This window comes from Varanus komodoensis, unplaced genomic scaffold (assembly GCF_004798865.1).
Source record: "Varanus komodoensis strain SLA01 unplaced genomic scaffold, ASM479886v1 scaffold44_3, whole genome shotgun sequence".
Lineage (NCBI taxonomy): Eukaryota > Metazoa > Chordata > Lepidosauria > Squamata > Varanidae > Varanus > Varanus komodoensis.
The window spans coordinates 3,780,777-3,807,367 of record NW_025336010.1 but is presented as its reverse complement, the minus strand read 5'-3'; the positions used below and the strand labels follow the sequence as shown (position 1 = coordinate 3,807,367).

Genomic DNA, 26,591 nt, shown 5'->3' with positions numbered 1-26,591 from the left:
ATAATAATAATAATAATAATAATAATAATAATAATAATAATAATAGAGAGCTGGATTCCCACCTCAGCTTTGAAAGAGATGCAACCCAGGAATTCACTATACTCTGGCACCTCCATGCGAGCGCCTAGAAGTTTCTGTATATTTGTGTGTATGGTTCTTTAAAAGAGCGACAGTGAACCAAAAGGAGTGTACAGCCTAAATCAGGGGCAAGTGATCTGGTGCTTTCCAGGTGTTTTGGAGCATGGCTAGTGGTCAGTGATTATGGAAAATGCACTCTAGAACATGTGGATAGTGCCAGGTCTCTTGCCCTGGTTACCTGAAATGATCTTCCATCCCTCCCCTGTGGTGAATGGGTTTGCAGCTCTGGGTCATTTATTTCTCTCTAGGCTAATATTTGGAAAATGATTAGGTGGCTCTTTAGTATAAGGGTGGAGGGAATTTCTCATGTTCCATGTGCATACATTTTTTCTTGCATATCTCAGCCCACACAAATGCAGAACAACCATTTCATTACCATAAATTGCAACACCGTGGACATTTAAGTAGTTTGTTTGCCATAGCGTCTTTTTACCCAAGAGGCAAATCCATGAAGCCCCACAGATCGTGCTTGAATTACCTGTGTACCCAGAGTGTCGCTTTGCCCAGAGCACCTGCCTCTCTTCCTCAGCCCGTGAGCGGAGCTTGTGGACAACTCCTTTAAAAGCGGGGTAGTAAGTCTGGGAAGCGGGAAGGGGTGCTTGCTTAATTGCAGCATGACTCTGCACTGAAAGCCACAAGTCTTTGGAAACTGCATCTTCTGCTAGAAATGAAGTTTTTTAGTTAATTGGTCTTGAATGGGCCCCTGGGGCTGAGCTGCATCAGACATAGAGGATGGAAGTAGGCTTTAAAGAATTCCTTCCCCCTCTTGCTATGCAAAAATGAGCTTTCTTGGGCAGCTGGTAGCTGCTCTGCTCTGCTCTTGGCAAGTACCCATGAGGCTGGGCGGGAAGGCAAACCAGCAGTTGCAGCACCATGGACACTCCAAGTAAGCCATCTTCTTTGGGGACAGCCGGTAGCCATGGTGGTCAATGAGTGTGTGTCTCAAGGAGCCCATCCCCTGGCTGCTCCTACTCCTCTTCTCCTGCCAAAACAAAAGCCCTTAAACAGCACAGTGGAAACAAATGGAAGAATCTGTATGCGCAGTGGAGGGTTGATTGCTTGCGGTTCAGTTCATGGCTGACCTTCATAAATGCAACGTACCCCTGGGAAAGTGCGCCTCTTTGGAAAGTGCTCCATGCGTGGCTAATGGTTTGTTTGTTTGTTTGTTTGTTTGCTTAAAACATTTCTATGCCGCTCCCATCGCAACAAAGCCTCGGGGCGGCTCACAAAGAATACATAAATACATACATAAATAATAATAATATAACTATTAAAAAAAATTGTTTAAAAACGGTTGCCCCAAAAAATGGTTGTCTTCCATTATCTTTGCGTTGAAAGAAGTCAATAATCAGTATTATGCAATTGTAAAGGAATCTGTTCGATTCTCTGTAAGCATCCCTATTTGATTAATAAGTGTTCCCATTGTAATTATATTGCAAGAAAGGGCACTGTTATTTGATAAGGTTTTGTCATTCTTCCAGTTCTGTACATTGCCCTGCCTTGCCGCTTTCATTAAAACTTATACGCTCCCACCAAGAGCCGCAGGTCAGCTGAGGATCTTTATCAGGGTTCCTAGAATTAATTTCCATTCATTAAATATAATCTGCCAGGAGAACTACATTTCATGGCATTCCTAGCCCATGGGGTACTATGACCTAAGAGCACCAGCCTAACAGGTTGCAAGAGCCCCAAATTCTGCTTAGAAGCACCACCAGAAAGTAGACCTGTACATTATTCTTAGAGAACTTTCCCCCGTTTTTGCTGAGGTCAGTTTTAATGGCTCTTTGTGACCGACTGAGCTCCCCAGTCGGTCACTCTCTTCTTTGAAATCTCCCTCCCAGCTGACTTTGATTCCCTCCTTAGTCCCCATTAGCTCAGACATTATCAGTTTATAAATTAATGAGGTCAGCCCTTTGGTATACATTTCCATGGAAATTATTAATGGCTCAGAGCCAAGGCTCTTACAGTAGGATTAGCGGTAAAACGCAACATTTGATGTCACCGAAACCTTCTGTGTGCGACCTTTCCTGGTTGCTCTGCCGAGGGTGGGCCTGTTTTGGGATGTGGGCCTGCGCAAGGTCCTGCGATCCATACATGGCCTGCCTTTATCAGGGTCAGAAAACAGCACACTGGAAAGGGAAGGGCTCAGAGGCGACCCAGGGGAGGGCTCCTTCACTGTTCGGCGGCTTTCCTCCCGGTGACTCGCTGCACCATGGGGCACGAGCCGGTGGGGGAACACAGGGCAGCCCCAGCAGAAGCCCAGCAGCCTCAGACCAGTTCCAGTGGGTGGTACATCGGCTCTGGGCTCGGCCAGTTTGGCCCCCTTTGGCTCAGGGCACAAGACGATGGCTCTGACCGTAGCAGCCGAAGGCATTCGTCTTAGTCGTGTCACTGCTGGAGGTGGAGACCTTTGAAATGACGCCCTAGGATAACTGAATTGCGTCCTGCGGCTGCAAGTCTCATTTATGAAAAGGGGACAGTGTTGCAGAACCGGGAGGATAAAGCCGAACGGCCCTCGTGTACCGAACCCCCGGAACAGCGAACTGGGCTTGCCAGACGCGCAGGGGAAAGCTCTGTATGCGCTGGTGTCTCACTCGCTTGTAGCGAAGAAAACCCCAGTGCCTTTTCCCCTGGACATCAGCAGGATGCTGCCCCCGGCTGCCTGTTCTCTCACCTGCGGTCTGGGAAAAGCATGTGGCTCTTTGCTGAGAGAACCAGGGCAAGGAACAAGAAGCAGGCAACCCTTTTGGAAGATGGCAACTCCGTGCAGCTCCCAGCATGCCAACGCCTGACAGCGCGTTGCTGTCCCGTGCACTCCGCTGCCTTGCTGCGAGGTGGGCTGTAACTTTTACAGGAGCGGCTTCATCGTGGTTGTTTGGAGAGCAAGCGCCTGCTGGTAAGACGTCCAGGTGTGTCTGGTCGGTGCCAGTGCCATTCTCTGTGCTGTGCAAGGCTGACCAGCTTAGTGGCCACAGCTCTTCATACTGAAACTAGAACTATGGGTCTGCCGTGCCGCTTCTCTATCCTCCTTGTTACCATTAAGACTGTCAGATCCCAGCTACTCCTTTCTGACTCTTCAGTCAGCAGCTTTCATTAATCCTGCAGCACAACATTAGCTTGGAGAAGGATTTTATTGTCTCTCTTGCTGAGAAGCTCCCGCAGCATTTTGAAGGGTTGTCTCAGCGACTGTGAATCCCAGTCCAGACGTTCTCGGTTAGTCCTTATCAGTCGGTCCTGATGCCAGTACTTGCCACAGCCAGTCCTTGCTGCATGGAAGGTTGCAATCACTTTTCACTCTTTGCTGGACTCTCAGAAACTTGTGGGGAGAAACTTGCATAGCAGAATCCAGGAATGGCTCAAGCTTCCCGTCCCATCAAGACTGGTGATCCTCGTGTCTTTTTGTAAGTACCTGGCTAAATCTGCACAATTCACAGCTGGGGCAAGATTATTTTTCTTCTTTCCATGTTTGGTTACAGGTGTTGACTGGTATATCTGTATTAATTATTTCTCACATTGTGCCTTTTTCTGTCCCTCCCCCTCCCCTGCATCTTGCATTTCAAACCATTCCAGCCCACCCATGTTGCACCCCACTTTTTGTGTGAACGTGTGTGATTTGTGTTATCCCACTGTCATGATCCCTGGCTCAGTTCTCATGGCCCAATTTGGCGTCTTCAGCAGTTCCCTTCAATGCTCCTGGGAGGCCTTGCAAGCGTGGGTGTCCCCCAGTTTGGCTGGGGCACCCACCTCCAGTCAGGTGGGCGGAACACCATGGCTTTCTGGGGTGCACAATGTCAGGGCCACCGTTAATGAAGGTGCTGGATGAAGTAGCTGGGAAGCAATACGGAAATAGAACAGTTGCAGATGAGACACTGTAAACAGAGTTTTGGTGTTTGTTCTGTATTTGTTATTTCCTTAGCATAGACTTCTCCAACCTGGAGCCGTCCAGAGGTGCTGGGTGACCATTCCCCCTCCTCAGCTAGCCCTGCTGGAGAGGCTGCAGCTCAGTGGAAATGCATGAGGCTCCAAGACCAGTGCTTGGCATTTCCCGTTAGGAGGATCAAGAGGAAGAGCTCTCTTTGCCCGCGGCCCTGGAGAGCGGCTGCCAGGCAGAGCAGAGAGTTCTGAGCTGCATGGGCAGGAGGCTTCCTGGCTTGTAGACGCAGATTAGCCCAGTGTGGCACCAAGTTGAGAAAGGCTGTGCTAAGAAATGGAGGGTTTGCATTTGGTGGCAGAGAAGGGTAGAATGAAACCGGGAGCAAAACTGGTTTGGAATTTTGGCCGTAGCTAGAGCTGTGCAAGATGCAGTTTTTTATTAAAAGGTATCTCTGTGCAGAAACTGAATTATTGTTTCTTTTAGAGGGGAAGGTGAATAGGCAGAGGAGACAAACAGTTTCTCTCTCCCATTCACCATTCCTCAAAAAGATTTATTCCTCAAATAAACTGATTTTTTTGTGATTGTCATAATCTGACATTTCTAGAAGGACCTCAGATGTCCCCCGCAGGCCGGTACTGACTTGAGCTGCACAGAATCGGGTGTCGGGAAAAGCTTCGCTCCCTGAAGAGCCCCATGTCAGGCAGCGCAGCCGGCCAGGCTGTCTCCAGACACATGTGCGCTTCCTCACTAGAGGAGCGCCAAAGCCAGGCTGGCTGCTCTTGCCGCCCTTCCCGAAGCCGATGCACAGATGATGCTGATGACTGAGTGTCAGAAGGCATTAGTCTCAGGGAGCGTGCTGGGCGCAGCGTCTCGGTGAAGCCAGGTCATGGATCCTCGGGGACTGTTCCACTGACATTGTTCTTGCTTCCAAGTGCAAACGCTCGGTGCATGAGCTGCCAGCCTGGACCAGCCCCATCGCACGGGTTCCTGTCCGGACAATCACGGTCCGCAACCTGGAGAAATGGGCAAAGGTTCCAGTGCCAGGAGCTTGCGGCAAAGCAGGTGACCCCTTACAAAGAGGCCGTTGCTTGACCTCCCGGCCACGTTTCTTTTCTTAGCTTGGAAGCAACATGACCATGCTATGAATGGTGGAGGGGGATGGAGAAGGCCTTCGCTGCCTGCCCCGCCCCCCAAAAGCCCTTTCATTTTTCTGTCCCTGGATGAACGGAACTGTTGAACTGAATGAACTCTGGGGAAATTGTGACTCGCTGAGTGGCCCAGGCGAGCTGTGTGAGTGCTTGCTGCAGGAGCTGCGCTTTGCCCCGAGAAACTGTCCCCTCTGAAGCAGAGTTGCAACTGTTTTTCAAATGAGAGATTGGGAGGGAGGGCGACTGGTGGAATTCGTACTTCTGCTGAAACATGGCAGGTGCGGGAACAGACTGGGGCTAATACACAACCCTGGCAAGGGAAGTACCTTGATGATAACAATGAAGCCAGTGAAGTGTAGTGGTTAGAGTGCTGGACTGGCACTCGGGAGATCCAGTTCTGGTCCCCACTCAGCCATGAAGCCCTCTGGGCTACTTCAGGCCACTCACAGACTCTCAGCCCAGCCTACCTCGCCGAGCTGTCGTGAGGACAAAGTGGAGAGGAGGGGAACTTGCAGGCTGCTTGGGTTTCCTTGCAAGAGGAAGAAAGGAGGGGCATAAATGCAGTGTGTTTGGTGAAGGCGGGAGATTTTCTTGCTGGCACAGATGCTCGGATCACACGCTAAAGGCACAGAAGGAGATTCATCGTTTCATGTTCATCATCCTCACCCTCCGAGCAAATTCCGAAAGCTCTTGTCCGCCTGCAATTATCTCATCTGTGCTGACAGCATCCAGTTACGGCTCCCATCTTCCTCTGCCCTCTTTGTACTTGTTCCTCTTGCAGCTTTGCTATTTCTTCATGCTGGTCTGCTCATCTTTTTACAGCTCATTCTTCCGAAAACAGCTTAGTTTGCCTGTTTCTTCCGTTTCTTTGTTTGCTGATGTCTGGCAGTGGTGGCATTTTGATTCTCTAGCTCCGTGGTGCTTTTCTTTCTGTTTCAGCTCAGATTTTTATCATTAACAAGGTCTTGTTGTCAATTGTCAAACAGTGGCTAAAATTTAGTCTTCTCTTCCCGCTGTTCTGACAAAACTTTGTCCAGACTGAATTACTGTAGCACTCGTTCAGACTTGTCTCTTTTCGGGATATGGGGTCAGGCTAATGGGAGTTCTAGGCCAAGAGAGGAGGGCTACAAGTTGCCCACCCCAATTTAGGTCATAGTTAAACTGTGAGGCCAGGGGACTGGACCTTAAAAACTGTGAATGCTTCCAACATTCATGGTGGAGGCAGGTGAAGAGGGAAACCTAGAAATTATACCCCGGCCATCTGTTTACAAATCTTGTTTAAAGGGCTGGGTTTGATTTGCTGACAACAAGCTGGGACTTCCATTTTCCAAAACCACTGAATAATTTTCCTTTCCCTTTGTGGTCTTTGTGCTTCTCCGTCACCTGCCACGGATGCATTTCCCCCAATGAGGAACCCAGCTTTGGCCTTGGTGTGTCGTGTCCGTTCTTGGTGTGTCCGTCCGTTCATTTGAAGCCCATTGAGCCCATCTTGCTGCTGCCGTGTTGGTCTTAACTCAGGAAGGAGTTTGACAACATGGAGAACACAATAAATTTAGGTTCATTAACTTGCAGCCAGCAGGCCAAATCTGCTCTGAGCAGGAGCTGGTTCAGGATTTGCTGATTGATCTCTGGGTGATTTGCACAGATTCCTGACTCCCAGTTGTTTAATAGAAGCAATTACAAAATAACTCCCCCCCCCCAACCCTGCTGAAATTAACAGAGTTGCTATGGAGGAAAACCAGGAATGAATTTCACTTGGAAGGGCTATGAGCTCTGCTCAGCTCTGAGCAGCAAGTTCCTGGACTCAGAAATGTTTACGTCTTGCTGGGTGTCTTTTGGACTGGCCTCTGGTTGGGATCTTGGAATTCTAGTGAAAAGCATCTGTATAGCCTGATCCTGCCGAATCTCGGAAGCTAAGCAGGGTCAGGCCTGGTTGAAATCTGGATGTGGTGAAGCACCCAGAGAGCTTCAGCTGATGGGGGTACAGAAATGTAATGAATAATAATAATTTAAAAAAGCAAAGTTACCCAGACCTGAAGGTTGCCCTGATCTGTCTGCTCAGTGCCGTCTCCTGGGAGCTTGTGCTTTGCAAGGACAATCTGGTGAGGCGGGACACGGGGTGCTTGCTGTTATGCCCTGCTCTGGCAAGATGAGTTGCTAACCATCGCAGTGCATCTTTAATAAATGTTAAGTAGTAATCGGAGTGGAGGAAGTGTGGAAAAGCCCTGCCTTTTGTTCCCTTTCTGGTAGATTTCTCCCATCCCAGACTAGATGTCTTTCAGGGGCAATGTAACATTATTTTACTGATACTCATCTGGCTGTAGCTAAATACATACTGTTGGGTGCTAATGGCTTCATTTTGTGTATCTCTGTTTCAGGAGAGCTTCCTTCCATTTATTTTGCATACCTCTGCTTTGAGGAGTAACGGAGAGCCCCTAAGAAGGGTGTGTGCTAGGAATTTAAATAGAGCAGTTATTGTTTGGAAGCTCATCTTACAATTCCGTTCCAGTTGTGCATGCTGGGGCTGAAGGTTTGCAATTGGAAATGTGTGTGTCTTGTTAGAACGCTCTTCCTGCAAGTGCTGTGATGAAGCGCTTCTCCCAGGAGCCCACCCTGTCCTTGCTGTACCTGCAAAAAGACGGCTTTCAAGCTGTCAGATGCGGCTTTCTGGCAGGTGCCTCTAATTGCCACCCAAGAGACTGCTTTGCTGACTGGACTAAGAACAGGAAAAGGCAAGGAGCCGCTCTGCCTGGCTCGGAGGTGGCAGGGGGGTATGGGGGGGACTATAGAACTGGCGTGTGTGGAGGGTGGCGGGTGGGCTGAGCTCGTACCCAGAGATGAGCTCACTCCGTGCCTCAGCGACCCAAACCATCCACCCTGTGCAGAATTCTTAGCACTTTTTATTGTGCAAACTTTGTGGAGGCCTGCTCAGCTTGCAGGAGTGACTGTTGAGAGGAGCTTGGCTGCACATTGGAGTTGGCAAAGAGGAGCAGGGCACCGAACAGCAAGTGTTGTGCTTTGCCGGAAAGCTCGTCTGTGGGCAGGGGGCGCATTGCCCCTTCACTCCACTGTCTTCTGGAGCATCCTCAATTCAATATGCTGGTGTGGCCCAGCGCTGCACATATGTCGTGCCGAAGGCCTGGAGCCAGGTCCCAGCAGCCCAAAATCTGTGCCATGGAGACACAACTTCTGCCACCACTTTACAGTGGGAAAACAGAGCAGATTTGTATAACTTACGTTGCATTGTTCTTCAGTATTCCGTATTTCCCATAATCCTAGTTTTCCAGCTCCTCTTAAAAGCCCAGGACTTCCGAAAAGCCTATTTAGCCACTTCTTTCTAGCTTCTGAGATTGCATTGTGGAGCGTGGCCCGTCTTCACAGGCATCCTTCTTAGGCATGGCCTCCTTGAAGCCACAGCACTTACTGGGTCCAGGCGGATGTGAGTGAAGGGCCATAGGGCAGCTTCTTCAGCAGCTGGAAGAGCTGCCCAGCCCACAGTGGCGCTGCCTGCTCTCCGCTGCGCTGCAGGACCGGCCCCGAGCCACACGGCCCATTGACAAGACAGCGGACTGGCCACTGGGAGGAACGCCTGGGTCAGGGGGCTTTGGAAGGGGGCCGGTTCTCCTTCGTTTGAGGTTTTGAGCAGAGGCCGTGCGGCAGGTTGTGTTCCTCTTTGTCCTTGCAAGGCACTTCCAGTCTCTGATTCTGCCAGGGCCAGAAACTTGTTTTCGTAAGAAAGGAAGCTGAGCTCCTCGGGAGGCTGGCTGAGTGCTGTGCCTTGTTCTGCGTGCTTTTCCGGGTACTTACGGAACCTGAGCGTGTTCACACCTCTGTGAAGCCAGAACAGAGCAGATTCCACAGCAGCGTTGGCCACGTTGCTCCCTGTGTCTGAGACATTTTTGGCTCCCGGAGACGAGTTGTTCTTCCTCAGCAGACGCTCCAGAGCGTCAGCCTTTTGGAGGCTCTCCAGGATCGCTCTGTGTGGTGCACGTGGGACGGGCAGGATCAGGCCCTCGACTGGGTGAGGCCGCCTGTATTGGAATCCGCTGGGCACTGCCGAGAGCAAGCCCCTCCTCCTTTCCCTAAGCAGAAGGCTTTTAAGATGCAGGCCTTTGTGTGGGCTGGAGGCAGGACATCTCATAAACAGATGGTTTTAAAGCACTGTCAAAGGAATGTTCCCTCCCACCGTGGGGCAGTTCTTGCCCAGGTGACTGAGTCCGAGGACCCCTTCCTCCGCTCCTTTCCCTAAGGGCTTGCTGCTTGGGGGCCAGATGCCTGACAGTACGTAATTGGGCCTCACTGGCTTACTGAATTTGCACCCCGCCTTCTCAGACCCTTTCAGTTCTGCGGTGCCTCTCCTGCAAACCCAAGGCAGTTTGGATCTCTGCAGCTGTCTGACAAATCTTGCTCATTAATCTTGACATTTCTATGCCGTATTCCAACGCTTCTCCCCCTCCATCTATTTGGCTTTCCGAGCCTGAGCTTTCTGTCTGGGAATGTGGTGCTCTGAGAGAAAGAGACTCCATCTGTACAGGACTTTGGTAGTGACTGCAAAGGCTCTGGCAGGGATGGGTTGAACTTGCCCCATGCCAAGGCAGGCAGAAGGGTGTTGGACTGCCGTTGCCTGAGCTAATCAGACTCTGAGGGAACTGGAAGATCTGGGAAAGGTGTGGCTAGAAGAAGCAGTGGCTTAGGAAGCAGGAAGCTTCAAAGATGGGAGGAGCGTTTGACCAAAGGAAGGGGAAATAATGAAGAGAAGGAAATTCTTGGACATCACCTGGACCGAGAGCAGAACCGCAAGTGTTTGTATGCGTGATGTCCTAGGTTCAGCCAGGGCTCAGAAGGACCCTGGAGACCCCCTGCCAGTCGGTTCTGGCAGCACCGAGTGAGATGGCACAGGTGTCTGGCCCTGTCTTGGGCAGGTTCTGAAGCTGGTTTGGCCAGAATGTGTTACTTTGTGTGTTGTTCTTTTGCTTATTCGGTGTCAACAGGAAGGTAGCATTAAGTGCATTTGGGTCCCTTTTTGACCCCAAACAAAAGCTTTGGGCAAGAAAAATGCTGCATATTGAAAGCCCTTGTCCTGGTTGAAATCCCCCCCCCCCCCCCCCCCGCCCCGCCCCCAGGAGATTTCAATCAATATAAGAATGGCTTTCAGCTCTCATCAGGTAATTTCCACTTTAATCCTTCCTGAGGTTCTGCATAATTAGAAAACCCGCCTAGGAAAGCTTGGCCCATTGACCTTCTCCCTGCATAACAATCCTTTGCCCTACTAACTTTGAAAAAATCATAGTAAAGCTTTCCCTCAATAAATTTTAAGGCATTTAAATCAAGAATTTAGCTAAGAATCTTAGCTTTAAAAAGAGCCCCAGATGATCTGCAATTAACTTGCTTTTGTTCCTTGCTCAGGGACTACTGTTTGGGGTATAAAAGTATCCCATGAAACTAGTCCTGTGCTAATTTTAGGGTACTTTTGCCTTGGGCATGCTTTGGTTAATAAGAAAAAAGATCTGTAAAAGGCAGGAGGTTGAACTTTGGGGATGTTTTAGATTAGGGGCTTTGTCCTAGTAGGACGAGTTGTGTATAAAATGCGGTGTGTGCGGAGTGTGAGCGCCTCTGTGGGCCTGCCTGCCCGAGCAGGCAGGCAGGCCCACAGAGCCCGAGGGCAGGGCGGCCCAATGAGACCGTGCGTGCGGTGGCCCTTCTGACCACCTCCCCAAAGTGCCGTTTCCTCCACTCACTCGGTCCTCCGCTTTCCTGCAGGCTTGCCGGGACTTCCTGGAGTTAGCGGAAACCCACAGCCGCAAATGGCAGCGAGCTCTCCAGTATGAGCGCGAGCAGCGGATCCGCCTGGAGGAGACCATCGAGCAGCTAGCCAAGCAGCACAACCACCTCGAGCGGGCCTGCCGCGGAGCCCCCGCCCTCTCCACCGGCACCAGCACCCATGCATCCAAAGGTGGGTGCCGCCGCTTATGTCGCAGGCTTGTTCTTTGCGTTTCTCTCCGGAGCGCCCGGAGGGGCGACGGGGCCCTTCTTCTCTCCGTGTCGCCCTCGTGTCAGTGCTGTGAGGCAGGTGAGTGCCTGGCCCGAAGCGGAGCTCCTGCTCATGGCTGGCAGCCAGCCTAGACGGGCCGCGGGGGGCCGGCGGCTCCTGCCTGCGGGAGAGCGTGTGCAGGCCCTCCCCGAGCTGCCGTGTCAGACCAGGCCCTTCCCTGCAGTCTTGAGCAGCAGCCGTTCTTTATTTCCAGTCCACATACCAGAAAAACGACCATTCAACCACCCGAACAGTAAGCCAGATTTTTTTTATTATTATTATTATTATTATTATTATTATTATTATTATTATTATTATTATTATAACATTTCTATGCCGCCCCTTGCCGAAACCTCGGGGCGGCTTACAACATGATAAAATACATTGAAATACAATAGTACATAAATTTAAATGATATCCCTTCTATTAACACATCAACATGATTGCATTTAATATAATTAGCAGCAAACCAAAATACAGGAGAATCAATCTTGGAATGACGCAGCCCTGTGTAATACCAATGACATAGCCTTACCAGCTGCGAGCGAGGAACGTGGCCTCATGTGGTCGTGTGGCTGGTGTCCCCCATAAGTACAGAAATATAACTTTCATCAGAGCTTCCTGGATATAAAGAAGGCATAGGGACCGAAAAAGCTGCTACAGAAATGCAACCTGGAGGAATACGCGGTTGTGTTTCTATGGCATGGACGGACTCATAGGCCAGGGTAAACCTTTAAACTGGCCTTCTATGACAGCGGATGGCAAATAATTTTTATTTATTTATTTATTTATTAAACCGTTTTTATGCCGCCCCATTCGCCGAAGCCTCAGGGCGGCTTACATCACTAAGTTAAATAATAATATAAATTAAAATATAAATATTAAATTAAAAATACAACAATACAGTATAAAATAAGCCGCCCTGGCCAGATAAAATCCAATAATATTAACAGTTAAAATGCTGCTTGAATAAAAAGGTCTTTGCCTGGCGCCGAAAAGCAAATAACGACGGCGCCAGGCGGACCTCTCTGGGGAGCGCGTTCCATAGATTGGGCGCCACCGCAGAGAAAGCCCTCCTCCGAGTACCCACCCTCCTAATTTCTTTCACGGAGGATTCCCGGAGAAGGGCCTCTCATGTCCATGCTCAATCTGGACATGAAGACGCATCCATCTGGGGCCAATGATGCCTTGCGTTATGGTTTTGGTGGGGGTGTTGGCAAGGAAATGTGTCCATCTGCACACATTTGCATGTGCGAAGTCATGGAAACAGAGCCAGGCAGGGCCTTGCAAGTCCTCGAGATGAGCCCACTGCTCAGTGCATGGTTCAGATTTGTCTGGTTGTGTTCAGTGTCAAAACGTGAGCTTGGCCTGCGTGTCCTGCCCCAGTGCAGCTTCACTCTTTATCCCTGCAGTAGGGACTGGGCCCGCTTCTCATGTGATACAGACTTTAAATATTGTTGACTCAGGGCAGGAATTCACGTCGGTCAGGCAGTCACTGAGAACAGGCAGTTTCAAATTCTGTGGGGAATTTGGTGAGCCAGCAGGTACGGAGTGGGGAGAAACGGACGCCATTAATCCAGGCAAGCAGCGTCTGGTTAAGAGGGCAGGACAGCTGAGAAGCCGCAAATGCTCCACACCATTGGCCTTGAAATGGGGCTGTCCACCCTGACGGTGCAGCTTGGTTTTTCCGTCTTGGGAGGGACGAGGGGCAAGCCTTTTGGGAGTGGCAGCTTCTCCTGAAGCTGCGTCTCCCCAATGGCCAGCCTTCTGACGTTGGCTGAGTCTGCGATTGCTGACTTCAGCAATACTCTTATTTTGTGTCACAGGGCCATAACAAAAAGCTAGTTACTGAGCCTTTTCTTCTAGTCTGCTTGGAAGGAGCAGGAGGAGACCTGCTCCCCGTGTTTGTCCTGTGCCAGTAATTTCCACTTTCACACCGAGGTCCTGTGTCCATCCCTGCCAGTGGCCAGCAGAGAGATCGCTGCCGTCACCCGCAGCCTGCAGAGATGGCTCCGGCTGGGCTGGCGCTGCCCAGTCCTCTGCAAGAACCTGCAGTTCTCTTCTTGGCAGCCTGTTCCCTCTGACAGTGGTGGGGAATGTGGGGGCCCAGCAGTGTTGGAGAGAAGTATTATTTTTATTCTCCTGAGGACTCCAAAAAAAACGGCTGGGGCTGCGCTCTAGGCCCTGCTGGCTGCACTGGGGCAGGAGGTCTTTGGAGCAAGGCTGATGACCTGTGCCCGGGATCTGTGACCCTGGTGTCGTGCGTGCCACTCAGCTGAGATTCCCCGGGGTGCGAGAGAGATGGCTGGCTTGGGTGGAAATGATACCTCGGACTCTGAGGAGGATGGGGAGATGGCTGAACCAAGCGTGGCTCAGAGTCCACACTCCGATAGCAGAGCTGTTGTTGCGACTGATGGGCCCACGTCTGGTCGGACGCTCCCGTCGTGCCAGCCTGAGCCAGCTCTGGATCGAAGGAGTCCAAGGACAGCCTTGGGGCCCTGTCTCCTTCCCGCCTGTGGGAACGAGGCGGATGAAGGACAGAGTTCTCAGAGGGAGAATATGATCCCCCTCAAGACATAAGCACGAGGGCCCATCGTCACAGCCACGGGCTGGACCAGTGAGGGGTTCAGAGTACAGACGATGGTGTGCATGCTTTCACAGCGCTCCTCCTTCCAGGATCCGGCCCCGGAGGGTTCATAAGCAAGCCTTGGGTAAAGGGGGGCAGAGAGGAGGCAGCACTTCTCCTTGTGTATGCTCCAAGGCTTGTGAATGCTCAGACTCCTGTGTAGAATAAAGACTCTTCCAAGAATTGCTGAAGGGACTGTCTTGCTTGGGAGGGGACGCCTAGCTCCTGACACCCAGCAGCATGGCAAAGGCAGCAATGCCATGTAGTCCAGCGCAGAGAGCCTGTATTCAAGAATACAGCGAGCAGAGAGCAGGGAACGTTCGAGGCCGAGTCAAGAACAGAGGCTGTTGTTGCTCTGCCTCTGGCCAAAACAGACCGACGGGCAGAGCCCTCAGACAGGTGTGCGGAAGCTGTACCAGCAGCGACAGCAACAGTTACGGTTAGCAGTTTCATGGAACTGAATTCTCTCCAGGGTCCAACAAGTACAATATTGTGCATGCCACTGAAACAATGCAACTCCAGAGAACGTTGTACTGGGAGTGGGAAACCTTGGGACTTGTAGAGGCAGCCAAGGCATGAATGTTTCTGGCAATGCTGTGCACCCGCAGGTGTTATATCGGTCTACAATGTGATTTTTTTGGCACAAAATACCCACAGCCTCAGTTAAGGTGCCACTACAGCATGCATAGAAACAGAGCGAGTCAGAAGGGGTCTCCCGGGCCATCTAGTCTGACCCCCGGCTCCAGCCGGCTCCACTCACGACATGCCCACCATGTGCATGTCCAGCCTATCCTTGAACACCCGCACCGATGGGGCCCCAACCAGCTCCTGGGGAAGCCCATTCCACCCCCTCGGGGTCCTGACTGTCAGGAAGTGCTTCCTGGCATCCAAGTGGAACCTTGGCTCCCTGTGCTTTGCTCCTTTGGAGCACGTCCTGCCTTCCTCTGCAGGGGAGAACAGGTCTCTGTGAGTTTGCAATTACTTCAGATTCCTGGGATTTGAAGTAATTGCAAAAAGCACACAACAGGCACAGTTGTCTCTGCAGAAGTCATTCGTGTATCTATTTTATCTGATTTATACCCCACCTTTCCATGGTGCTCAGAGTGGCTAACCATAGGAAAGCAAGATTAAAATTAATGCAGCTAAAGTGATCATAATCACAAGATTAAAAACATAACAAGGAACAGAGATCCCCCCAACATACCTGCTTTGGCGCAGCCCAGGTAACACGCCAGAGGCCGTCTCGATGGGAAGGTCTTTGGATGGAAGCGCCACCACAGGAGCAGAATGGCGGCCCGGCCGTCCTCCTCTTGGCTCGCCTCTTGTGCAGGCTGCCCCCGGCTCATCAGTGCCTCTCTCCGCCAGGGAGCGTGCAGAATGTGAAAGGGGAAGCCAGCGATGAAGATGAGGAGACAGAGTACTTTGACGCCATGGAGGATGCACACGCGTTCATCACAGTAGCTGCTGATCCTTCGAAGCATCACCGGTGGGTGTCTCCAACTCACACGCGCCTTGGCAGCGCCTCGCAGGAGCCTGCGTGTCAGGCTGACGAGGGCAGGCTGGCTCTCCCTCCAGTGAAGCACCGGAGGCCGTCCCTAGTTGGTGGCCCGGTTGCGGGCGCCTCTCAGGGAAAGCGCCCGTGTCCCTTGGCATGGCCAGACGGTTCCTCTCTAGGGGTGACAGGAGCGGTCCGGAGCACTGTTCGGCTGCCGGTTCCAGCAGAACTGGACTGAGAGAAGGTGGTGGAATCTGGGCTAGTAAGAATGCTGCACGATGCATTTGCATATTGGAATCCCACCCTCGATTGTGACTCTCTGGGGCACGTTCTGCAGACGCCCCTCCGGGAGCCCGGTGACGCCGGCGCGCGGTGCTGGGTGCCATGCTCCGCCTCACCTGTCACTGTCGTCTGTGTGTTCTCTGCAGGCGCACCGACAGCAACATCAGCGGGGCCAGTGAGGGCCGTGCCGACGACTGGAACTTGGACGACAGCGTAAGCTGCTTTGGGCAGGACCCCGAAGGCAGGGAGGGAGGGAGGGAGGGCTCTTTTGGAGGGATTGCCAGTGCAAGTAGAGGAGGAACCCGGGCTCAGCTCCTCCCGCTGTGCAGCAGCCCTGCTGGCACCTGCCTTATCCGCGGAGCGAAAGAGGCCGTGCCTATAGCAGGAGTGGAGGAGCAACCCCTCGTTTCCTGGGGTGGAGGGTTCCATAATGACCTGGTTCACAGGTAACACCAGTTCAAGGCTGAACCAGAGCGAGCGAGCGAGCGAACGCCCACCTCCTGCACACCCACTGCTTCCACCTTTGATGGCCCTTTCCAGGGACCCTGGAACGGGGCACTGTTTGCTTGATGTGGCCCCTGAATCTCGCACTCCAGGTTCTTAAGGGAGAAACAAGCCAGAGTTTTAGTCTGACCATAAGGCACGGGTTCCCGTGTTCCCCATGAAAGGAGAGGCAAGGCAGACGTGCTGGGCTGGGGGAGGCAGTGTGCTTGCTCCCGAGGGGCCTCAACCAACAATGGGCTGCCTAACCCACAGTGAGTTGTGTGCAAACCAGGCCAATGTGTATGAGAAGTAAGGATCATATCCAGCTGAGGGAAGATTCAAAGCTGAGCCTGAAGACCTTAATTTATTTGTCTGGGAATACTGTCTTTCTCTGGGAAGTTTTTAATCTTGAATGACTGGCTTCTTCCTGAGCCAGGCATGGCCCACCCCCTGGCTTCATGCTGATCCATTGCAGGCTCATGCTGAGGGTTGCTAGAAGAAGCAGCAGGATGCCCCCTCGTTAGGTGTGTGTGACTCGGACGGTGTCTCAGCCCTTGATTCCTAAGGTGGGCCTTGCCCACCTTACGTAGAGTGAAGGGTACCTGGTGGGGGCCAGTTTCTCCCTTGACCTTCCTCAGAGTCCCCCCGGGGGGTGGCATTTTTCATCTAGACGCTTCCATGCATGGAACCCCCCAGGAAGTGCTGCTGTTTGACCAGCTTTGAGTTCCTTTGGCCACACCCCTTTTCCAGGTGTTCGAGAGCTCCAGTCCAAGTAGCCTTGACACTTCAAACAGAGATGTCGTGCCCAAGACGAGGAGACGGACCCGGATCCCAGACAAACCCAACTACAGCCTTAACCTCTGGAGCATCATGAAGAACTGCATTGGCAAGGAACTCTCCAAAATCCCCATGCCCGTACGTGTTTCTTGCAGTGCGCCAGTCCTTGCCGTGGCTTGTGGCGCCGGTCCGGTGCATTACCTGTGCCACGGCGTGGCGTGGCGTGGCATGGCACTGAGGCCCGGCCAGCGGGTAGCTGTGTGTGGTGCTTTTGTTGGTGACACTGTCCTTTGAACGGTGTCCTACTCGGCCTTGGGACTCAGGTGCTCACTGAGAGGAAGCTGCAGGATTGAGAGGTAGGGTTAAGAAGCTGGGCCGGCGGGAGGCTGAGGCTCAGCTCTGCCACGCGGCCACAGAGCTTCCTGCGGGGCCTCGGGCAAGTCGTGGCAAGAACGAGATGGGGCGGGAGGACACCACACTCCTCCCCTCCTCGTCTGGTTTCCTGATGGGGGGTCATGACAAAAATGCAGTGGAATCAGTGAGGGGCTGCCTTAGGCCAAGTCCAACTTTATATATATAAATTTATCTTCATATTTTGCATAGGCTCCAGGCAGTTTACAGGAATTAAAACGAACAGTGAGTAATATTGATGAAGACAACATAGTAAATAAAACTGACATGAGAGTTAATTTGGGAAGGCCTGTCGGAGGAGGTACCTTTTAACTCCCTCTTAAAGGTGGGAATTTTGGGAATCAGAAGTATCTCTCCTGACAGACCGTTCCACAGCTGAGAGACCACACTGAAAAAGTCCCCTGGGTAGTTCTCATTGCAAAAGATTATCCCCGGAGGACCTTTGCTGCCGAGGTGGAATGTATGGAGAAAGGTTTGATACTCATAGACCTGCGAGAAGAGCCATGCTGGGCAGACCAAAGGCCTCTCTGTCCTCACAGCTGGCCAGATGTGCCAGCGAAAATCCAGGTGCAGGTCAGGAGCAGAACAGCATCCTGCCTCTGGTCCTGGAGGGAGCACTGGGCCCTCATGGCTTGTGACCACTGATCAGCTCCGTGAATTGGTCTCATCCACCTCTGAATCCGCCACCAGCCCATCCTGTTGGAGTGAATTCTGTAGCATCCCAGGATTGTCAGGGGGAATTTCTCTGGGTTGGAAGCTGTTTGAGGGCGCTGTTTTCCTGAGCTGGTTTCTTGCTTCCATTTTCTGACGTGCTGTGTTTGAGTCTGTCTGCCTGTCTGTCTAAATGAGATGCTACAGCTTGACTCGAAGGGTCCCAGCTGCGAAGTCCAGTGGCGATTCCTTACCAACATGACCTTGCCCTTGGAAGCTACACTGTTTTGCCAGCTTTCATGAAATGTTAGGACAGGTTCATAGCCTACTCTTTGTCCCAAAGACGATTAGAATCCTACATCGACACATCACAAGGATGGCCAGCTGAAATATAGCTGAAATGTAGCTTGGGCAACAACACAGGTTATGACTGTAGCTGCTTATTTAATTGGGTTAGAACATTTCTCGGCAAATTACCACCAGCTAAAAAACTGTGATGACATTTTAAATACAATTAATATACAATACAAATGTATAAAATAATATAATAGAGTATAATAAAGAATCACCCACCCAGAAATGGATAGCATAGCCATAATAATCTAGAATTATGTCTCTAAAATGTCGGGGAGGAAAGAGAGGTTTTTCTCTGGTCCCAAAAAGAGAACACTGTGGGTGCCAGGCAAACTTCTTTGGGGAGTTTATTCCAGAAGTGGGGTGCCACCAGTGAGCAGACCATCTCTTCTGGGGCCACCTCTCTAACTTCCTTTGGCCCCTGAAGAAGACCTAAGGGTCCATGCAGGTGATGGAGAATATACGCCTTTGGATACCATGAAATTAGATGTGTTCGTCATAGAGTGTTAAATGGCTCATAGTTTGATATTTAAATGAGCTTTCTCTGACAACATCATGCTGAGAAAATGGAAATTTAAAAATCCAAAATGGCTTTCTTTCTATGTCTCAGTTAAAATAGAATGGTGCATCTCGTTATGGAATTAGGCGAATGAGACATTTAGAAGTACGGAAATAGCACTGGATATTACCTTAGAATGGCTTTTTATGATTCAGTTCTTTTTTTTCCTGCTCGACGCAGCCATTTTACAGATGGCAAATAGCTGTTCATTTCCCCAAAGTTTTGCTACCATGTAGAGCAAAAGGAAAATGAGAACTTGACCATTTTACAGCTTGCATCACATCACCAGCGGGAAGGCAATGCCGGCTCTTCCCCCATGCTTCCGGGCTATAATGCCTGTAGGTTTTCACAGCCATGCCCGACCCATCGCGACCCCATGGACAACATTCCTCCAGGCTCTCCTGTCCTCCACCGTCCCCCGGAGTCCACTTAAGCTCACACCAACTGCTTCAGGGACTCCATCCAGCCACCTCATCCTCTGCCGTCTCTTCTCCTTTTGCCATCACTCGTTCCCAGCATCAGGGTCTTCTCCAGTGAATTAAATTTATACCCCACCTTTTTTTCTTACAAAGAACTCCAATCAGCTTACATCCTTCTCCTTCTCCTGTTCTCAGTCTTATCTCCACAACAAGCACCCTGTGAGGTGGGCTGGGCTGACAGTCTGTGATTGGCCCAAAGTCATCCAGGTGGCTCCGTGGCCAGGCGGGGACTAGAACCCGGATCACCTGAGTCCCAGCTCAGCGCTCTTAGCCACTGCACCACGCTGGCTCTCTCTGGGTCACAAGTGGCTGCTATGCCGGCTCACATAAGGACAGGTGTTGAGCAGACAGCTGTGTCACTTCCACGCCTGCTCCCAGGCACCCCAACCACCCCGCACAACTCTTGCACCCAGAGCGCTTTTTGTCTTCACACAAGCAGTCCTGTGTGGAATCTGGAATCAAGGGCAAGGTGTGTGTTGCTGAAAAACGGTAGCTGACAACCCCGCATGCCCACAGGAGTGAGTGATCCGGTGCCTTAACTCTGTTGTTCCAGCACATGCTGTGACAAAGCGATTAAAATCCACGCAGGAACCACACTGGGAAATATTTTAGCCTGCAAGAAAACCTTGGCATGGCAGTCAGTCTTTCTTATATGCTGGGAGCCTTTTGTGCATGTGTCAAAGGACACACACAAATACACTCATGCACTCATGTTTACTTGCAATGCGAGCAGTTGCTCTTTGATGGGCCCCCCACCGACACTCGGATCATATCCACTGAGCTACCGCAGGGCACACACTCTGATTCTTGCCCTCCGTGCCTCCTTTCAGCAAGCTTGCTCCTTCACCACCCCTGTTCCTCCGTGTGCTTCCTTTCTTGAGGTTGAGGGGTACCGGGCGGCCCTTGACTGTCATGCCTCGATGCGTTTTGTGTTTGACAGTGTTTGAATTTCTGCACTCCTGTTCCAGCTTGCAGAGTAACTTGGTCAGCGTGCAGGAGATGTTTCCCCCAACCTGCCCCTCACTGGCAGTCTGGAGGCATCGTGGGGTGAGGAGGGGAGGTGGCTGGACGGCGGTGGCCTCATTCCCTTCCGGTCCCCTCCCGCTGCCTCCCCGCCCAGCTGTTTGGGTGGCTCTCGTAGAACCGAGACCATTTCTTCTTGGTGCAAAAGGACCTGGCTGCCCGCCAGTAATGGGGTTCTTGCAGTTCGTTTTGTTTGTGAATGTAGCCATATAAACTGCAGTGCAGGTAAGAAAGGTACAACAAAGTTGGCTGCACAAAAAATTCAGCCAGTTCTTTCTACGCTTAGGCCGTCTTCTTCAGTGACCCCATTTAAATTTTGATCTGAGTGCTGGTACTGTAGATGTTTGAATTTATTTTTTTGGCTCTTTGTAGGGAGTAGGTTTGCTTTTTGATGTGTCTGTCTCTGTGAACCATTCACAGTTTTAAAACACGCAGGCGATGGAGTGACTAGACCAGTGTTTATCCAAGATAGACTCTGAGGCGACCCCTGTAGGGCTCAGGTCTGGTTTAAGCCAAATTCATATACCTAGGATGCAGAATTGAGAATGCAGTTTAGAGCGAGGTGATGGAATTAAGGATCCAAAATGTTGCATTTTTTTTTTTTCAGGTAAGTGAGGCAGTGCAGTAGATAACTCAGCCCTAAGAAATTGTCATGAGCGAAACTCTTTGATTTTGTTTGTATCACATAATTTCCCCCCTTTTCTCTAAGGGGTTTTGAGCTCTACCTGCAAAACAACCCTGTAAAGAAGGTCAGGATGAAAGTGACTTGTCCAGAACCTTTTTCATCGATGAGCAGAAATCTGAGTTCTGTATCCAAAGGAAATGCTTCAACTTTTGCACCCCTCCTTTTTCTTGCAAGCTAAGAAATCTCCTCGTAAGCAGGCTGGTGGTTTCAGCATGTGCTTTCAGCCAGCCAGATCACTGTTTCCTTTTCCCGTTCTCTGTGCTCGGTCACTGTCGCCATTGCAGTTGTTGTACTTGGCAGTTCTGCAGGAGAACCATTGGCTTTCCCCGTGGCCCTTAGCACAAGCTTCTGCTTTCTTGGGACAACAGTAAAAATCCAGGCTGCAACGTGGAGGAAAGGAAGTCGAAAAGATCCGAACAGCCTTTTAAAAGACCTTTCGGTCCCCCAGAAAATATCAGCGCCAGCGTCCTGCCTGGGGACAATTCCAGATGAAGTAATCTTTGCGTGCAGCTGGTTCTCAAGGCCACAGGGGGGACTATTAAAAGTGCTTGCAGCTGAGAGCGTGGGGTCAGCGTGAGGGTTTACAGCATCTGTCTGGAATCCCTGCAGCCCCTTTGCATCCTACTGGGCACGGAGCTGTCTGTGTGAGGGTGTACCTCCCCCACCCCACTGCCAACATGGCTACTGAAACTCATTAGGAGCAGGGGGGAAATAGCTGGTTCGCTGCCAGCCAAATTTGGCAAACAGGTGCAGGTGGCATAGAAGGCAGGCCAACTGAACTAAAGGTGCTGCTTCAGCTGCAGCAAATTAAATTATGGTGTGGGTCATATGAAAGCATGAGAGCACACACCACTCTTGTTTTAATGGGAACACACTTATAATTGGGGGGGGCTTCCTCCCCCCCCCCCCCATGGGGAAACTGTTCCTTGAGTGAGTAGTCCCACCTCTGCGGCATTTTGGCTGTAGTGCAATGCTTATATTTCTGGGCAAAAGGAGCAGAGCCACTTGCTGACCTGCCCCACTGCCACCAATACGAGGTTGAGGGTGGGACACACGCGAACACCCTGGGAGCTGACGTGGGGTTGTGGTGAAGAGCACGGGTCCGGGACTCGGGCACCCTGGATTCTAGTCCCCGCTCAGCCCTGAGCCAGCTGGGTGACTTTGGGCCTGGAGCACCTCTTAGCCCAGCCTCCCTCACAGAGCTGCTGCTGTGGGGATAAGAGGGAGAGCGGCCCCAGGAGAATGATGTAAGCCACTTACACTCAAAGTATTCAAGAGAAAGTGGGATATAAATCTAATAAGCAAACACAAGAGAAAAGATGAGCATAGGTAGTTTATTGAAAGGATATTCTGTACTTGAGTTTAATCCCCAGCCCATCTGAGTGGAATTTCCCTTTTCTAAGAATGTGCAAAGTGGATGTCGCTCTCCTGCACTTCACAGTGCTGCTCAGGGACACCCACGCAGGCCTTCTGCAGAAGCAGACAAAGCCTATTCAGATCGGTTTTCACGGAGGCCACGCAAAGTGCACATTTCAGCGCCACAATAGGCACACTCCGGCTTTCTTCACACCTTGTAAAATCATTGCTCCGTAACCCAGTCTCTGCGTGCACGTGGGAATGCGGTGTGTGGTACCTGGAGTGGGTGCAGCATCCTGGGAACTCTGCTTTCATTTCTGGGTCTGTGTCACCAGAGCCGAGCCACTCTGTCACGCGCAACCCCCAGCCGTAACATGGGGTTGGCACCGCCATTGGAATCATACCCCAGATGCTGTGTGCAAAGTGCAAGGGACACGGGACTCGGTGTCGTGTGGTCCTGCTAGTCCCCACGGAATGGGGGAGGTGTGTGGTGTCTGGGCAGGGGGCTAGCCGCGGGCTGTGGGCAGCCCCTGGGGATGTGCGAAGCTCCGCAAGCCCCAGGTTGGCCCGTGTGGGACCCACGCCGTGCTCTGCCTGACTTCACAGGTGAACTTCAACGAGCCGCTGTCCATGCTGCAGAGACTAACGGAAGACCTGGAGTACCACGAGTTGCTGGACAAAGCCGTCAAGTGTGAAAGCTCCGTGGAGCAGATGTGCTTCGTGGCCGCGTTCTCCGTGTCTTCCTACTCCACGACAGTCCACCGAACAGCCAAGCCGTTCAACCCACTCCTGGGCGAGACCTTTGAGATGGACCGCCTGGACGAGATGGGCTTCCGCTCACTCTGTGAGCAGGTAAGGGAGAGAGCTGGCGCGGTGCCGGGCAGAGTGCAGGACTCGGGCTGGCGTCCCTGCCTGGCCACGGACGGCCCTCCTTGCGGCCCTCTGGTGCCGCTAAGAGGGTTCCTCAGAAGAAGAGGATAAAATGGAAGGCGTCTTAATGAATTAAAGGTGGGGCAGAGCAGTTCACTCATGGTCTGGAGGCCATCTTCCCTTCTCTCACCCCCAAACCGTGCCTCCGCTGCTCTCAGCAGCACACCTGCCAGGTGACCATGTTTATACTGTGAATAACCTGGCACTGCTGTGCCAGCATTCTTTTCTGTCTCCTCAGTGGAATTTGGAGAAGGGGGTTTCAGAGTCTTGCCACCCTGCAGTTCAAATGCACTGGACTTTGCAAGATTTGGTATGGAATGGGCTTCCTCGGGAGGTGGTTGAAGCCGCACTGGTGAGGGTGTTTAAGAATAGGCTGGACATGCACACGGTAGGCATGTCATGAATGGAGCCGGCTGGAGCCAGGGGTCAGACTAGATGGCCCAGGAGGACCCTTCTGACTTGCTCTGTTTCTGTTTCTGTGTTTCAAATATCCCCTCCTTCACGTGGTTTCCTTCGGGCATAAGGGTGGAGGCTTGAGCTCTCATGCCTTCCTGTTTCCCATGCCCTGCCCCACTTCCACTGAGCTCAGAAGGAAGGAATTGAAAGCCCTGTTTCTAATTTGTGTCAAAACAGAGTTTGCCATTTTGCCCCGGCACAGCACATCATAGTGTGCAAAGACTGTGGCTTGCAGCAAATTAGAACCGGATCTCTCTGGCACCAAGACTTGAGGGGCACACCAGCACTCGGGCAGCGGCTGCTGTGCACTCACCATGCTTGCAGCCACAGCCTGGGGCCTTCCAGGGGAGTCCCCGGCTCGTGCCGTGGCTCGCTGCCAAGGCTGCTTCTGCTTGTGCTCCCCAGGTGAGTCATCATCCTCCGGCTGCAGCCCACCATGTGTATTCCAAGCGAGGCTGGACGCTCTGGCAGGAGATCACCATTGCAAGCAAATTCCGGGGCAAATACCTCTCCATCATGCCCCTGGGTAAGCAGCCCAGCAGCTTTCCACTTCCTTGGCAGGGATCGGGGGCTGGCGTCTGTCTGCCGTGCACACTGTGGGGGAATCGGAGTGCCCTTGCGGCGTCTCCTCCTCCGTTTCACTGGCACTGGAGTCCTTGGGAGCTGCTGCAGGCCGGCTCAAGCGGTCCTGCAGAGGTTGAGAATCTCTGTGAATCTCTGGCATTTAGCTGCTCTTGATTTCTGCTCTTGGCGCCCGGAAAACAGACCCTGGATGGGGTTGGTCCGACCCAGCAGGGCGGTCTTTGTATTCATGTGGACAAGAGCTGGCCAGTGGCCGTGTGTGGTGGGCAGAGGGCACAGTGTCCCATTTCCGTTGTGGGCATTCTGCCGTGATCTCCAGTGTCCCGTGTGGGACGTAATAGTGGACTGATTCCATGTACAATGTAGGCAAGGAGAACCTGACTCGGAAGTCTCTCTCTGCCACTGCCCTGCAGCTTTTGTCGTAGAAGTAAAGCTTTCCTCCTTCCTTCCTCTCCTTCCCCGCAGGTGCCATCCACCTGGAGTTCCACTCCAGCGGCAACCACTACATCTGGAGGAAGGTGACCTCGACGGTTCACAACATCATTGTGGGCAAGCTGTGGATCGACCAGGTCAGCAGAGCAAAAGCCGCCCCTGTCCGACAGGACAGCCCAGACTTATAGGTGCAGCAGATGGACACGTTTTGCAGATGGGAGCAAAGCGTGGCGCTCCTATGGGCTGGGGCGAGGCGAGGCGAGGCGAGGTGGGAGGGCCGAATTATCCCTTTGCCCTGGATCCCCTGTGGAAGGCTCCTGGTGGGTCTCTTCCTGCACTGAACGTTTCTGGGTATGTCTAAAATGTGTGCGCAAGTACAAGGGCAGGCTGGACGTGCACGTGGTGGGCCTGTCGTGGGCGGGGCCGGCTGGAGCTGGGGGTCAGACTAGATGGCCCGGGAGACCCCTTCGGACTCGCGCTGTTTCTGTGTTTCTAAGTGCAAATGCAAGAGCAGCGCCTGTTTGCACGTGAGATCATGTGAGAGAGGCCGAGAGGCAAGCGGAGCTTGGCCGCGACTCCCCTCAGAGCGTGCACTTGATGGGAAACCCAGATCGGTTGCCCTGTTTGTGCGCAATAGCCCAATAAAACCAGAATTCCAAGACAAATGCTCTATTTGAATTGTTATATTTTAAGGCTAGCTTTCAGCCCCCAAAGTGCTGTTCCAAAGTATCCCTCAGTCAAAAAAAATCTGTACACTTCAGGCAATGGGCACCATACATAGATGGACTGAAACCTGGGAGCTGACCTCCGGTGTACAGACGGAGGCTGCAGTCCTGTGGATGCTCAGCAGTAAAGGCTGCCACAGGCATCAGGCTGCACCCCGAAATACTGAGGCAAAGGCTGGAAATCAGGCTGGCCAGGGCAGCATGTTGGGCAGAGCAGCGCTGGGGGCCAAAAAGCTGCGGCGCTTGGTCCCACAGGACAAAAATAACCCCACCTTTGTATATGCTTCAGAGTTTCTGCATCCGTGTCCTCCAAGGATCCTCCTCTTAAAAACACGCCTGTTTGTGGAAAAGGATGTATGGACAAGGGGAGAAGGGCATCGGATTTCGGGGGAAAGGCCTCAGCTGGGAAAGGTCAAGGGGAGGCAGCAGCGGGTGAAGCGCAGATGGGGGAAAAGCCGACCGGTCCGGTGTCTCCGAAGCGGCAGGGAAGGGCACCTGTATTCCAGCGAGTGCTGATGAATGGCAAGCGGGTGGAGCGGGGGCCTCCCTGGGAGACGGGGCTGTAGCCCCCTAACACGGCCTTTCTGTAGGGCTGTGCTGCAAACAGGCATTCCATGCGCTTGGAACTGGGGTGATCTTCTCTGGGCACTGTTTCTGCTGGTCTTCTCTTGCCGGTGCTTGGGAGGACGGGGGGCAAGGGCCGGTGGCCCCGGTCTCTCGCGGACGCTCATCATGACAGGCCCCAAAGTGAGTGGCCAAAGGCACAGGCAGCGTCCTTCATCTGTATCAGCAGTCTGGTTCGAGCAGCTTTCAGACTGCCAGCGGGTTTTCTGTAAAGCAAATAGCTCTTAGTGGCCCATTCAAGACCAAAGCACTCCAAAAATACTTTTCAGTAAACTTGGAGACAAGATATGGCTGCTGGGCATATTAATTTCCCGGCAGCTGCTGTGAGGATTGCAGCTGGCTCAGAGGGAGCAGGGAGATCTGACGGGGCCAATGAAGGCAGTGTCCCGCTGAGCCTGGGTTGCGCCTGGGAACGGGCCCGGCAGTTTCTCCTCTTGCTTTGCCATCTGGAGGCAGGTGGCCGCAGAAGG

The 26,591-nt window shown here is 52.2% G+C and overlaps 1 protein-coding gene across 2 annotated transcripts in view; it reads left to right on the top strand.

Annotated features, from left to right (window-relative positions):
* The window catches only part of OSBP2 (oxysterol binding protein 2), a 137,167-nt gene that overhangs the window by 102,141 nt on the left and 8,435 nt on the right, over nucleotides 1-26,591 (top strand). For both annotated transcript variants that reach the window (XR_006416086.1, XM_044444239.1), the window contains exons 4-10: nucleotides 10,921-11,113; nucleotides 15,183-15,303; nucleotides 15,741-15,807; nucleotides 16,828-16,992; nucleotides 22,979-23,224; nucleotides 24,164-24,284; nucleotides 24,806-24,909. Coding sequence is in view for 1 of the 2 variants with exons in the window: in XM_044444239.1 (XP_044300174.1) it covers nucleotides 10,921-11,113; nucleotides 15,183-15,303; nucleotides 15,741-15,807; nucleotides 16,828-16,992; nucleotides 22,979-23,224; nucleotides 24,164-24,284; nucleotides 24,806-24,909 (1,017 nt within the window). In the remaining variant the exon portion in view is untranslated. The remainder of the gene's footprint in view (nucleotides 1-10,920; nucleotides 11,114-15,182; nucleotides 15,304-15,740; nucleotides 15,808-16,827; nucleotides 16,993-22,978; nucleotides 23,225-24,163; nucleotides 24,285-24,805; nucleotides 24,910-26,591) is intronic.